Source organism: Triticum urartu, chromosome 2A (assembly GCF_056163025.1).
Source record: "Triticum urartu cultivar PI428250 chromosome 2A, HENAU_Tu73, whole genome shotgun sequence".
Classification (NCBI taxonomy): Eukaryota; Viridiplantae; Streptophyta; class Magnoliopsida; order Poales; family Poaceae; genus Triticum; species Triticum urartu.
In genome coordinates, this window is record NC_141874.1 from 633,964,695 (window position 1) to 633,979,411 (window position 14,717).

The 14,717-nt window shown below is 44.9% G+C and overlaps 1 protein-coding gene across 1 annotated transcript; it reads left to right on the plus strand.

Moving 5' to 3' along the window:
* The first annotated feature begins 11,654 nt into the window (after window positions 1-11,654).
* LOC125539317 (protein IQ-DOMAIN 22) lies at window positions 11,655-14,243 on the plus strand. The gene is made up of 4 exons (XM_048702745.2): window positions 11,655-12,272; window positions 12,817-12,993; window positions 13,078-13,155; window positions 13,245-14,243. Exons 1-4 carry the CDS (start codon window positions 11,886-11,888, stop codon window positions 14,001-14,003), a joined length of 1,401 nt encoding a protein of 466 aa, XP_048558702.1. The 5' UTR covers window positions 11,655-11,885; the 3' UTR covers window positions 14,004-14,243.
* Window positions 14,244-14,717: the final 474 nt, after the last annotated feature.

Sequence of the window (14,717 nt, forward strand, 5' to 3'; positions counted from 1 at the left end):
CAGCTCATTTGGACTCCGTTTGATATTCCTTTTCTGTAAAACTCAAAAACAAGGAAAAAACAGAAACTGGCACTCGGCTCTATGTTAATAGGTTAGTCCAAAAAATAATATAAAATAGCATATTAATGCATATAAAACATCCAAAAAAGATAATATAATAGCATGGAACAATAAAAAAAATTAGATACATTGGAGACGTATCACCAGTATGCGTAGATGTCGTCGGGCATAATAATGTACCTGCCTGAATGAATATTGAACAAAGAAGGTGCAGGCAAAGTAATAATCTCCCGAGTGCCCTCGCTGAATACTAAGTCGTAGAGGAGTCGCTTTTGCTTGTCTTTGTCGATAAAATTATGCGCTACCATATTAGCATAGTCTAAAGAGAAAATTCCTTATTTGACACTGTCTTAAAATCTGGTTCCTTATTTGACACTAGAAAAGTTTTTCTTCCCTATTTGACACTAGTCCTAAATTTTATTCCCTATACGAAACTTCCGTCCATTTTGAGCCTAAATGACACCTGAAAAGACGATTTTGCCCTTCATGCGGTATGTGTGCGCGCGCGTGTGTGCTGTTGCGTGTGTGGGTGCACGCGCACATGTGTGCTGCTGCTGCATGTGTGTGTGTGCATGTGTGCTGCTGCGTGTGTGTTTGCTACTGTGTGTGTACGTGCGTGCGCGTGTGTGTGTGCGCTGTTGCGTGCCTATGTGCTGCCTGCGTGTGTGTGTGTATGTGTGTGTGCTGCGTGCGTGTTGCTACGTGTGTGTGCGCGCATGTGTGTTGCTACGTGTGTGCGTGTGCACGTGCGTGTTGTTGCGTGTGTGTGCGCGTGCGTGTGTGTTGGTGCATGTGTATGTGTTGTTGCGTGTGTGCTCCTGCCCTCGCGCTGATGCTGCGTGTGTGCGCTATTGCCCCCCCCACACATACCACATGAGAGGCAAAAGAGTCTTTTCAGGTGTCATTTAGGCTCAAAATGGACGGAAATGTCATATAAGGAATAAAATTTAGAAGTTGTGTCAAATAGGGAAGAAAAACTTTTCCAGTGTCAAAGAAGGAAGCAGATTTTAAGATAGTGTCAAATAAGGAATTTTATCTAGTCTAAATATTTAGTGGGTAGCAGCCTCTCTTCCTTCTCATCATGCCTAATAGGAATCTCAAAATATGCTGCCAGGCGGGAGGCATAGATACCACCGAAAGTACTACCCTTCAAACGGTTTGTGTGTATTCGTCGAGCAACCATTGCACCCAAACTAAAAGTACTATTAGCATATAAAGGATGGCGCAAAATAGCAAGGCTAGGGGCACTAAGGCCTCCACTCTCCCCACGACCAATCAAACATCTACCTACAAATAATGAGTAATAACACAAAATGGGAAAATGTAAACTAGCCACTCTCGCTTCCGACACTCCTCTCTCTTCCCTCACACTAGTTTCAAAAATAAAGTCCTCCACGTCTCTAGGACATGGCTCACTAATACGGCCCTCATAAGGTATTTTGCAAACATTGCAAAAATCATATAATGTCATTTCCTTAGGCACATCATACAAGTGAAATTCTACCATGGGTGGTTCCTTCCTAGGATAAAAGTGAAAGTTTTGCATGAAGGTATTAGTGAGTAGGAGGTATTGGTTGCACTTATCTTGGAGGAAGGGAATGATGCCTGCATTGTTCGCCAAATAATAGAAATCATCATAAATTCCAGCCTCCTTCAGAAACATGTCACTTGGCCATTCGCACGATGAACTTCTGTCGCATGCGGAAGGTTGTACTTGGGCTTCTCCTCTGGAGTTTCCTCCGAGGTTTCCTCTGAATTACGGCTTGATGAGCCCCTTAACCACCTCCTCGTGGTTTTACTTTTCTATGATTTTTTTGAAATTTGTAGTGACTCAAAATAAAAGTGAACAAAACTCAACAAAATTGATAGCAACTACTCCGACAAGTGCCTAGAGGCTATATCATGCAACAAAACTACTTTGAACCATATAGATTTGACATGCAACCTCAAGAACATGGTCACCACAACAGCAAAAATTTGCAATGTATAGAGCACTAGAGCAAAAACCAATTTGACCATTGGAGGAGTCACATACCGATGAGCAATCCCCCAAAACAGTTTCGGAAATGGAGCTCCGAGCAAGGAGATCGAAAATGGCAAGAACACGGGTTTGAGCAGTGAAGTGATTTTTTCTGGAGGAAGACGAAGTGGATGGGTGGCTGGAATAAGTGAGGGGGCCTAAATGGGCCCCACAAGCCTTCATGGCAAGCCCAGGGGGTGGGCGCGCCTTGTGAGATTGTGGCTCAGAGGTGCACCACCCTGGGTGTGTTTAGTGCCAAAAATTTTCAAATATTCTAGAAAAAATCATATAAATTTTTCAGGGCAATTGGAGAATTTTTATTTTCTGGTCATTTTTTATTGCACGGATAATTCAGAAAAACGGTAAAATAATAGTATTTCTACTTTATTAATTCTAAATAACAGAAATTAAAAAGTGGGTACAAAAGGTTGTGTTTACTAAATTCATCCATCACATGCCCATCAAGAGGAATACATTAGTAAGGTTGATCAAGTCTTATTAACAAACTTCTTTCGAATGACATGAAACCGAAGAATCTTTGTATAACACTAGGTTACCTCAACGGGGATATGCATGTCCCCAACAATAAGAATTTCATATTTCTTTTTGATAGTAGGAATAGGGAATTCAAAACCTCAAATAGCAATTGTTGAAATTTTTCCAATAGAGTTAATACTATTAACTTGAGATAGTTTCTTCGGAAAGCGTACTGTATGCTCATTACCATTAACATGAAAGTGACATTGCCCTTGTTGCAATCAATAACAACCCCTGCAGTATTCAAAAATGGTCTACCAAGGATGATCGACATACTGTCATCCTCGGGTATATCAAGAAAAACAAAGTCCATTAAGATAATAACATTTGCAACTACCACTAGTACATCCTCACAAATACCGATTATTATAGCAGTTGATTTATCATCCATTTGCACAGAGATTTCAGTTGGTATCAACTTATTCAAATCAAGTCTATTGTATAAAGAGAAGGGCATAACACCAACACCAGCTCCCAAATCACTCAGAGCAGTTTTAACACAGTTTCTTTTGATGGAGCATGGTATAATTGGTATTCCTGTGTCTCCTAGTTTCTTTGGTATTCCACCTTTAAATGAATAATTAGCAAGCATGGTGGAGATTTCAGCTTCCGGTATCTTTCTTTTATTTGTAAAAACATCTTTCATATACTTAGCATAAGGAGACATTTTCAGAATATCAGTCAAATGCAAGAGCAAAAAGACAGGTTTAAGCATTTCAACAAAGCGCTCAAATTCCTCATCATCTTTATTCTTTGAAGCTTTAGGGGGAAGGGCATAGGTTTTTGAACCAATGGTTCCCTTTCTTTACCATGCTTCCTAGCAATGAAATCTCTTTTATCATATCTTTTATTCTTAGGTTGTGGGTTATCAAGATCAACAGCAGATTCTATCTCCACATCATTATCATTACTAGGTTGAGCATCAACATGAACATCATCATTATCATTATTACTAGGTTCATGTTCATCACCAGATTGTGTTTCATCATAAGAAATAGAAATATTATTTGGATTCTCAGGTGTGTCCACACTAGGTTCACTAGAAGCATGCAAAGTCCTATTTTTTTCTTTTTAGATGGACTAGGTGCATCAGTATTAATTCTTTAGAATCTTGCTAAATTCGCTTAGGATGGCCTTCAGTATACAAAGGTTCCTGGGCCATTTTACCACCCCTAGTCATAACTCTAACAACATGATCATTCATCTTATTGTTCATTTCATTAAGCAACTCATTTTGTGGCTTGATAAGTTGTTCTACTTGAGTTTTTATCATGGAAGCATGTTTACTCACAACTTTGAGATCATTACTAGTTCTAAACATATAGTCACTCAAGCGTCCAATCATATAAGAATTTCGTTTCAATTGTCTACTAACATATGCATTGAAGTTTTCTTGTTTAACAATAAAGTTATCAAATTCATCCAAGCATTGACTAGAAGATTTATTATAAGGAATATCACCTTCATCAAATCTATAGAGAGAATTTACCTCTACTACCTGTGTCAGGGTATTAAGACCATGTATTTCTTCAATAGGTGGTAGATTCTTAACATCTTCAGCTTTAATACTGATATGTCTCCAACGTATCTATAATTTTTTATTGTTCCATGTTGTTATATTATCATTCTTGGATGTTTTACAATCATTTTATAGCAACTTTATATAATTTTTTTGGGATTAACCTATTGACATAGTGCCCAGTGCTAGTTGCTACTTTTTGCTTGTTTTTACTTCGCAGAATATAAGTACCAAACGGAGTCCAAACGCAGCGGAACTTTTTGGACAATTTTTTTGGACCAGAAGACACCCGGTGGGCCAAAGAAGTACCAGAGGGGAGGCCCGAGGTGGGCACAACCCACCAGGGCACGCCAGGAGGCCCAGGCACGCCCAGGGGGGTTGTGCCCCCTCGGTGACCTCCCACACCGCCTCTTCGCTCGATAAATACCCAAATATTCCACAAATCCTAGGGGATTCGACGAAACACAATTCCACCCGCCACAAGTTCCAGAACCACAAGATCCAATCTAAACACCATCACGAAGGGGTTCATCATCCTAATTGGTGCCTCTCCGATGATGCGTGAGTAGTTCACCATAGACCTACGGGTCTGTAGGCAGTAGCTAGATAGCTTCCTCTCTCTCTCTCTCTCTCTCTCTCTCTCTTGATTCTCAATGCAATGGTCTCTTGGAGATCTATTTGATGTAACTCCTTTTGCGGTGTGTTTGTTGGGATCCAACGAACTTCGAGTTTATGATCATATCTATATCCATGAATATTATTTGAGTCTTCTTTTGATCTCTTATATGCATGATTATTTATAGCCTCGTATTTCTTCTTTGAATCTTTGGTTTAGTTAGGCCAACTAGATCGATTTTTCTTGCCATGGGAAGAGGTGCTTTGTGATGGGTTCGATCTTGCGGTGTTCTTTCCCAGTGATAGAAGGGGCAGCAAGACACACACGTATCATTGTTATTAAGGATAACAAGATGGGGGCTATTCCTACATGAATAGATCTCGTCTACATCATGTCATTGTTCTTATTGCATTACTCCGTTTCTCCCTGAACTTAATACACTAGATGCATGCTGGATAACGGTCGATGTGTGGAGTAGTAGTAGTAGATGGAGGCAGGAGTCGGTCTACTAATCTTGGACGTGATGCCTATATATTGATCATTGTCTTCGATATCGTCATAACTAATCGATTTTCCATCAATTGCCCAATAGTAATTGGTTTACTTGCCATGTGCTATTTCTTGAGAGAAGCCACTCGTGAAATCTACGGCTCCCGGGTCTATTCTTTATCATATTTGCTTTCTGATCTATTATTTGCCTTTGAGATCTATTTTTATTTGCTTTTATTTTCATATCTATTATTCTAAAACCCCAAAAACACTTTGCTGCACTTTTATTTGCATATTTTATTTCGAGTTTTATCGAGATCTATTTATCCAATCTACCACAATTTTTATCCCGTCAACTTGACAATTTCTGGCACCGTTACCAAAAGAGGGATTGACAACCCCTCATACGCGTCGGGTTGCAAGTATTTGTTCTTCGTGTGCAGGTACCGTTTACATAGTGTTGCTTGGTTCTCCTACTGGATTGATACCTTGGTTTCATAACTGAGAGAAATACCTACCGTAGCTATACTGCATCATCCCTTCCTCTTTGGGGAAATACAGACGGAGTTTCAAGCGTCATCAAAAGGAACTTCTGGCACCGTTGCCGGGGAGAAGTCGTCAACATCTATCAGGTTCCTAATCACAAATCTCATCTCCTTGCAATTTACATTATTGGCCATTTGCCTCTCGTTTTCATCTCCCCCACTTCACAAAAATATTTGCCTTTTTATTTGCCTTTTTCTTGTTTGCTATCTTTGCTTGTGTTGCCATGTGTCTTCTATTTGCTTCCATCTTCGCTTGCTAAAATCTATTGATATGGATCCTCATCCACTTGCTAATCTTTTTAAAAGATCCAATTATGATGAACCAATTGCTTGTGAATTGAGTTCACTAGATTATCTTTATGAAGTTTGCTTGCGATTCATGAATCTGAAAATTGTGATGAAGTGATTGATAATGTGATTCTTGATATCTCTTTCCATGAAAAGCATGATTGCAATGATGTTATTATAAATCCTATTAATGTCAATTGTGTTAATGATATGCAAAACCCCAATCTTGGGGATGATGATTTTGTTATGTTCACTACTTATTGCAATGATCATGATTGGGTGATAATGTTTCTTATAAGCTTGAAAATTTATTTAAGCCTCATGATGAATATGATATTGATAATAATGTTTGCAATAATATTGAAAGTGGGTTTGGAAGAGCATCCACTTTAAGTAAAAATAATCCCACATATTTGGAGAGTGTTCAATCTTATGATTTTTTTTTATGGAAGTGTGTCTGGAGAGGTAATGACTTTAGTTGATGTTAATCCCACTATCTTGGAAGATTATAAAACTTTTATGCATGTAGATCATGAAGAGAAAATTTTATATGATAGCTATATTGTTGAATTTTATTATGATCCTACATATAATTATTATGAGATAGGAAAATATGGTTGTAGAAATTTTCGTGTTACTAAATCACCTCTCTTTGCGTTGAAATTATTAATGCTTCCTTCTTCCAATTTGCATATGCTGGAAATTGCTTGTCTTGATAAAAAAATTCCCTATGAAATGCCTGTCCATAAAATTATGTTAGACTTAAACTTGTTTTTCACATGCTACATGATGCCCTCTTCGTGTTTCAATTGCCATCTTTCATGAGAGCATCATTAAAATTATCAATGCCTAGTTAAGGGCATAAAACGATAGCGCTTGTTGGGAGGCAACCCAATGAATAAATTTTATTTTTGCCTTTTTATTTCTGTTCCTGAGTGTTTGCATAATTATGCTACTTTCATGATTGTGTTTTTTATGTTTTCATTAGTGTTTGTGCCAAGTAAAGCCTTTGGGATCATGTTTGGTGATAGTTGATTTGATCTTGTTGAAAAACAGAAACTTCTGCACCCAGTAAAATTATTTTCATAAATCACAGGAGCGTGATAAAATTCTGATTTTTTACACAAGATTGATAATACAAATTTCCTACGTTGTCCCAAGTTTTCATAATTTTTGGAATTACAAAAGTGTACGAAGTTACCATATTACTATAGGTTGTTCTGTTTTTGACAGATTCTGTTTTCTTTGTATTGTGTGCTTATTTTGATGAATCTATGGATTGTATCGGGGGTATAAGCCATGGTAAAGTTAGAATGTAGTAGATATAATGCAAAAATAAAATATGAATGGGTTTTCAACAATACTTAGAGTGGTGATTTGCTTTGTTATACTAACGGATCTCACGAAGGTTTTTGTTAAGTTCTGTGTGATTGAAGTTTTCAAGTTTTGCGTGAGTCACGATGGATGAAGGAATAAGGAGTGAAAAGATCCTAAGCTTGGGGATGACCCAAGACACCCCAAGTTATTATTCAAGGATAACCAAGCGACTAAGCTTGGGGATGCCCCGGAAGGCATCCCCTCTTTCTTCTAACGACCATCGGTATTTTACTTGGAGCTATATTTTTATTCGTCACATATCATGAGTTTTGCTTGGAGCATCTTATATTATATGAGTCTTTACTTGTTTTGCTTTTTTAGTTTGTGTCATTTATCCTTGCTGGACACACCTATTTGAGATAGCCAAAATTATGCTATGATTTAATATAATTGCTCTACGTGCTTCACTTAAATTTTTTGAGCTATGGAATTGCTCTAAGTGCTTCACTTATATCTTTTTGAGCACGGTGTGCTTTAATATTTTTGAAGAAATGCTCTCATGCTTCACTTAGATTTATTTGAGAGTTAGTAATTTTTTTGAAGAAATTCTCTCATGCTTCACTTATATTATTCTGAGAGAAGAAATTTTTTATGCTCATGTTCTTCACTTAAATTTGTTTGAGCTTATAAAAAGCAACATATGAAATTAGTCCCAAAGTGATAGATATTTAAGAGGGATATAATAAAAACTTTCATGAAGATCATTGGACAAATTAAACTTGATTCTTTGTAATAGTTTTGATATATGATGATAGTGATATGTGAGTCATGTTGGTGAGTAATTATGCTTTAGTAAGAATATTGGTCTTAAGGTTTCTGATTCCCCATGCAAGCATGAAAGTCAATAGTTATGCAATGAAATTACATCCCACTTATGGTACATTATTCGGTGTTAGTTATGCTTAATGCTCGTTTATGTGATTTTTCGTTTCTTGGTTGTTTGCCTCTCAATCTATTTTTCTTTCAACTTGACTAGCAATTTCTTAAGATCATCTCTATCCTTACAAGCAAGAAAGCCCCAAGCTACCTCTCCGTCCATAACATAACCCTTAGGTATATCAGGAAATTCATATCTAGGAGTGCTCGTAGGCATTGGATTAGCGATGGATAATTGTGTTGGATAATATTCATCATGTAGCAGTTATAACCTAAGGTGACACAGAACTAGCTCCAATTCATCGATATAATGTAGGCATGTGTTCCGTATATAGTCATGCGTGCTTAGGGAAAATAACTTGCATGACATCTTTTGTCCTACCCTCCCGTGGCAGCGGGGTCCATAAGGAAACTAAGGGATATTAAGACATCATTTTAATAGAGAACCGGAACAAAGCATTAGCACTTAGTGAATACATGAACTCCTCAAACTACGGTAATCACCGGAAAGTTTCCCAATTATTGTCACATTGGGGTATGCGGATCATAACTCATAATAGGTGTCTACAACTTGCAAGATAGGATCAAGAACACACATATATTCATGAAAACATAATAGGTTCATATCTGAAATCATGGCACTCGGGCCCTAGTGACAAGCATTAAGCATAGCAAAGTCACAGCAACATCAACCTCAAAACATAGTGGATACTAGGGATCAAACCCTAACAAAACTAACTCAATTATATGATAAATCTCATCCAACCCATCACCGTCCATCAAGCTTATGATGGAATTACTCACTCTCGACGGTGAGCATCATGAAATTGGTGATGGAGGAAGGTTGATGATGACGATGGCGACGGATTCCACCCTCCGGAGCCCCGAACGGACTCCAGAACAGCCCTCCTGATAAAGAACAGGAGGTGGCGGCGGCTCCGTATTGTAAAACGCAATGAATCCTTTTGTCTGATTTTCTCTCTCCGTTAATTAATAGGTATATATGGAGTTGGAATTAGGGTTGCCGGAGGTCCAGGATCCCCACAAGCCTGGGAGACATGCCCTAGGGGGTAGGCGCCCCCTGGGCTTGTGGCCCCTGGGTGGCCCCCCTCTAGTATCTTTTTTCCGCTAGTATTTTTTGTATATTCCAGAAATATTCTCCATAAATTTTCAGGTCAATCTGAGAAGTTTGATTTCTGCACAAAAATAACACCATGGCAATTCTGCTAAAAATATCGCCGGTCCGGGTTAGTTTCATTCAGATCATGCAAATTAGAGTCCAAAACAAGGGCAAAAGAGTTCGGAAAAGTAGATACGGTGGAGGCGTATCACCAATTTTGAAGGGGGGCAGGGGTACACCCTATCCTGACTAAAGGTGGTCTTCGCGTGCAAAGCTTCTAGGCACGATGCGCTGGTGGGCTCAGTGATGACCTCTGACCTGCCGAGCTCGTGGTCTTGGTCTTGTTGCACTGAAATTCTTTGGGGCATTCCTTGCGAACCCGTGTACGTCCTTTCCTCCTTAGCACCAAAGAGGAAACTGTCCTCGCCTATACCTGCTGGCACCCTTCTGGCTTCGGTCGTCATGGCTCACATCATCGCGCGCCTCACGAGGTGGGACGTGAGCCTAGATATGCCTGCCCCTCGGGAGGCCGCTCCTTAGGAGGTCTTGATGTGGTTCGCCTCGTGGGGCGGAGGCCCTCACGAGGGCCTTGGTTGTGAAGTCCAGGAGCTGGGCTGCGCCGGGCCGTTGGTGGAGCCATGTGTTGGGCCGTAGGCAGACGAGTTTGGGTACCCCCGGTCCTAGAACCCCAATAAAGCCGGTGAAGACCAGATTGCCCCGAGTGTCAGCGACGTACTCAAGGTTACCGAACCTGATCTGGTGCTCAGGGGTGAAGCTGTCGCCCTGGTCGAGATGACCGGCCGAGTTAAGGTGGAGAACAATGCTGCCAAACGCGAAAAGCTGGCCAGGGACAAAAATGTCCCCGGTGTTGATGCCATCTCCGGCGATCAGGCGAGCCATCAATCCTTCTGCAATCTCACAGCGGAACTCTCAATGAAATCACCAATGTCGGTGTCAAAACCGGCAGACCTCAGGTAGGGGGGTCCCGAACTATGGATCTTAGATCAATGGGGAACAAGGGACGAAGGAGACGATGTTTACCCGGGTTCGGGCCCTCTCGAAGAGGTAAAACTCTACGTCCTGCTTGATTATATTGAAGTGTATATGATGATTACAGAGTCGATCTACCACGAGATCAGAGGAACTAAACCCTAGGTGAGTAGGATGATGGTCCTTCTTCCAGCCTCTACGGACTTAAACCCTATATAGACACTAGGGGTACTAGGTTGCACATGGTCGGTTACATGGAATAAACATATTGATTCTCTTATCTTGACTTGGAGGACAGACCAAGGGTTTGCTAGTTTCCTATCCGGATACGGAGTTGCGTCATAGCTCGGCCGTGTGGTAGTCACCGAGCAGCCCACCTGTCCGGCCCATAAAAGATAGGCCGGCAGCGTGAGGACCCCTTAATCCAGGACTCCCTCACCCCTCTAATCGCATTACCTTGACGTTACAGCTTGCAACAAACTCCTCACCAACAGAACCACACAGATAGCACACCACTAACCATCGGGCGCAGCTCAAAGTGCACTAGCAGCAACCTCTAGACGAGATTGAGACCATGTATATACATGGCCAACTTGAGCACGCCTTCCAGACCTGCTATAGGCGACAGCACCGCCGACGAGGAAGAAAAAAAGGTGCGAAGAGCGAGAGAGGAGAGCGATCCTTTACGTCCATGAAACCAATTTATACGCAATCTTTTATTATTTTATTAGGGACAACGGTTCAATTCATACCGTTTGAGACTTATCAGACTTTCTACTTTTTATTTTTACGAGAAGTTCAAAACATATTAGTCCAAGAGTTGTTTACATTTATGTACTCCGCAATCAGAGTTTTCAGAAAACAAATTAATACTCCCTCCGTCCTATAATGTAAGACGTTTTTTCACACTAGTATAGTGTCAAAAGGCATCTTACATTATGAGACGGAGAGAGTAGCTCAAAAAGGATATCAGGAAGGACATAAACCGAAACAGCAAAAACATGATTCCAAAAAAGGAAAACACCTAACACACATCACACATGGTTTATACTAGTTTTACAACCACTTGAGCAAGGAAGCAGTCACGCAGCCGGCGCTCAAAACGTCCACCACTTTACGCATACCACCCTCAAGTTGATCCCATCTCACCATGGAAGCCTTCGCACAAGCAACCCCGAATAAGAACCAGCCCTCACAGAGAAGGGCCCCATCCGCTCTGCTTCATCTATAAGACAGAGCTCCCCCACACCAGTCTTCGCCTAGACTCTTCGTCTCCGTCCTGCAGCCTTTTCTTCTCTGGCAAGCCTGTGCCTGTGCGCGTCCCGCCGTTTTGGGTTTCGTCTCCCGCTCTTTCTCCCCCCTCCCTGCTCCGGCCAAGTGCTGGAACCAAGAGAAGGCGATGGGGGCGGCGGCGGCGGAGGAGGAGCAGCAGTAGCCGGAGGGTGGCGATGGGGTGGGCTTCAAGGTGGCTCCGCGGGCTGCTTGGCGGCGGCAAGAAGGCCGGCGAGCACAAGCCGGAGAGGGAGAAGAAGCGCTGGGGCTTCGGCAAGTCCTTCCGGGAGAAGGACCCGGTGCGGCCGCCGACGCCGCCGGTGCAGCGGGCGGCGACGCCCCGCCGCACCTACGCGGCGTCGGATGACGGCGGCGACGAGCAGAACAAGCGCGCTATCGCCGTGGCGGCGGCGACGGCGGCGGTGGCCGAGGCCGCCGTTGCCGCGGCGCAGGCGGCCGCCGCCGTGGTGCGGCTGACCAGCAGCGGGCGGTGCCCGCCGGCCGGGGCGAAGCACGAGGAGTGGGCGGCCGTCCGGATCCAGGCCGCTTTCCGTGGCTACCTGGTAAGCTCCTCCCCTCCGTCATCTCCGCTCCAACTCCTTTCCTTTACACTCCAAAATCCACTTTCCGTAGGCCAAGTTTCTGAAAATTACGGGTGTAAAGCGAAAAAAGTGCTCACATTTTTGCTACAAAATTTCCGGATTTTCGCTTCCCGGAAAGAAACCCCCGTGCCCGTGTGGCCGTGTGCGCAAGCGAGCCGCCGCGGTGTCGCAGCCACGTTCTTCTGCTGCTCTGCCTCTGCCATTCCCATGTTTTTACTGCTTCTTCTTCCTCTCTGAGCTTCTTTTATGGAAGCAGGGCATGGGCTGGGCGTCGCCGCTTTAACTTCGCTATCCCCTTCTCAAGAACAGGGGAGCCGCTTCTTTTTTGCCGTTTGCACAATGCTACTCTGTTACTGTTCTTGGAAGCTGCTGGTAGTGCGGTAGTAGTAATGGCGGAGGTGGTTGGCATGTCAACCTCCGGCCTACAACGCAGAGATGCCCATGGCTATGTTGCGGACGGGACCACTGCTGATTAACCTCTCCATGCTTGTCGTTGCGTGTGAAGGCGAGGCGGGCACTGAAGGCGCTCCGCGGGCTGGTGAAGCTGCAGGCGCTGGTCCGCGGCAACATCGTCCGGCGGCAGGCGGCCGAGACGCTCCGGTGCATGCAGGCGCTCGTCAGCGTGCAGTCCCGCGCGCGCGCCAGCCGTGCCACCCGCTCCCGCCAGGCCGCGGCGCACCCGGTAATTTCAAACACCCGCCATTTCTTGCCAATTAATTCCCATGTCTTCGGCGCGTTCTAATGGGTTTTGGGGTTTCCATTACAGGGGGCGACAACGCCGGAGAAGTACGAGCAGGCGGCATACGAGGGCTCGCTCAGGCACGGCCGCTCCGGCTCACTGAAGGTATCCCTTCCTTGCTCTCTCTGTTGCGGTATCTGCGTTTGTGCGTTTTCAGTGGCCGTGGTGACTGACAATGGCGCCGGTGTATGCAGGGAGGCTCGTCGAAGACACCGGGCGGCGAGAGGATGAGCAGGGAGAGGTCAGAATCCTGCGGGAGGAACTGGCTGGATCGGTGGGTGGAGGAGAGGTACATGGACGACGAGAAGAACGCCAAGATTCTGGAGGTGGACCCCGGCAAGCCCGGCCGGCACGCGTCCAAGAGGCGAAGCAGCGGCGGCGGCGGCCACCACCAGTCGTCGTGCTCGACCAGGACATCCGAGCAGAACAGCCGGAGCTACGCGACGATGCCGGACTCGCCGTCCCGGGACTCAACCACGGCGCAGCAGTCCGTGCCCAGCCCGTCCTCGGTGGGCATGGTCATGGGCGCGGCGGAGGCCCTGAGCCCGCTGCGGCTGCCGGCGGACCTGGCGGCGGAGCTGTACGAGAGCCCGCAGTTCTTCTCGGCGACGTCGCGGGCGGGGAGCTCGAAGCGGGGCGGCGCCTTCTTCACGCCGACCAAGAGCGAGTGCGCGCGCAGCCTCTTCGGCGGCTACTCCGACTACCCCAACTACATGTCCAACACGGAGTCGTTCCGCGCCAAGGCGCGGTCGCAGAGCGCGCCCAAGCAGCGGCCGCTGTACGAGAAGTCCGGGTCCCTGCGGAAGGCGTCGGCGCACGCGTTCGCGCCGGGGGCGGCGGCGGGGCAGAGGTCGTCGGCGTCGGCGTCGGCGTCCCTGCACGCCAGGTTCACCAACAAGGCCTACCCCGGCTCCGGCAGGCTGGACCGGCTCGGCATGCCCGTCAAGTACTGAACCCTGCCGCCATGTGAGCTTTGTTGAGAGCAGGGTTCAGGTCAGTGTGCATGTCCCCGAGACCCCAACTCGGGCGAAGTAAAGTTTGTAGCGGCAGTTTGTTTAGGTTTGAGCTTCGCTTTCGTGGTGCTATATTACCGTCAGAAAGTGCTTTCCTGTTAATGACTGTGACTGGTTAAGTGTAAGTTGCTACTGGTGTTCCCTCCAAAAAAAATGAAGTGTAAGTTGCTAGTGATCGTACGTGTGCGTGTCTCAATTCCATGTGTGCTCCATCACAGGATTACAGCGTCACCCAAAGTTTGTGTGAACTGTGTCAAGATCGTATGCACTATAGGCAATCTTCTATGGTGCACGGATGGAATAGGATTTGGGCGCATGGCGATGGCAGCATGTCACGGGCTCACGGTGGCAACAGGGACCTTGGTAGTACTAGTGGTAGTACGGTTCACTGTGACGTTAGCCAGAGGCGTGGCCGGCCTGCCGCCTGCGCGGTGTGCCAGCGGGTGGACCGTTTGGTATGTCTGTGGAGGCCCGGGGCCTATCTGCATCCGATGAGCTGCTTGCTACTACTCCTACCTGTGTTAATTAAAGCAGCTAGCTGTCCCTAGCCACTGGATCTACATGCGTGCGTAGGCCGGGGTAAAACCCAGTTCCATTTGGCCCCGACTAACCACCACCTTCTTCCATACTCCGTGACCCTCCTGCTAATAGGAC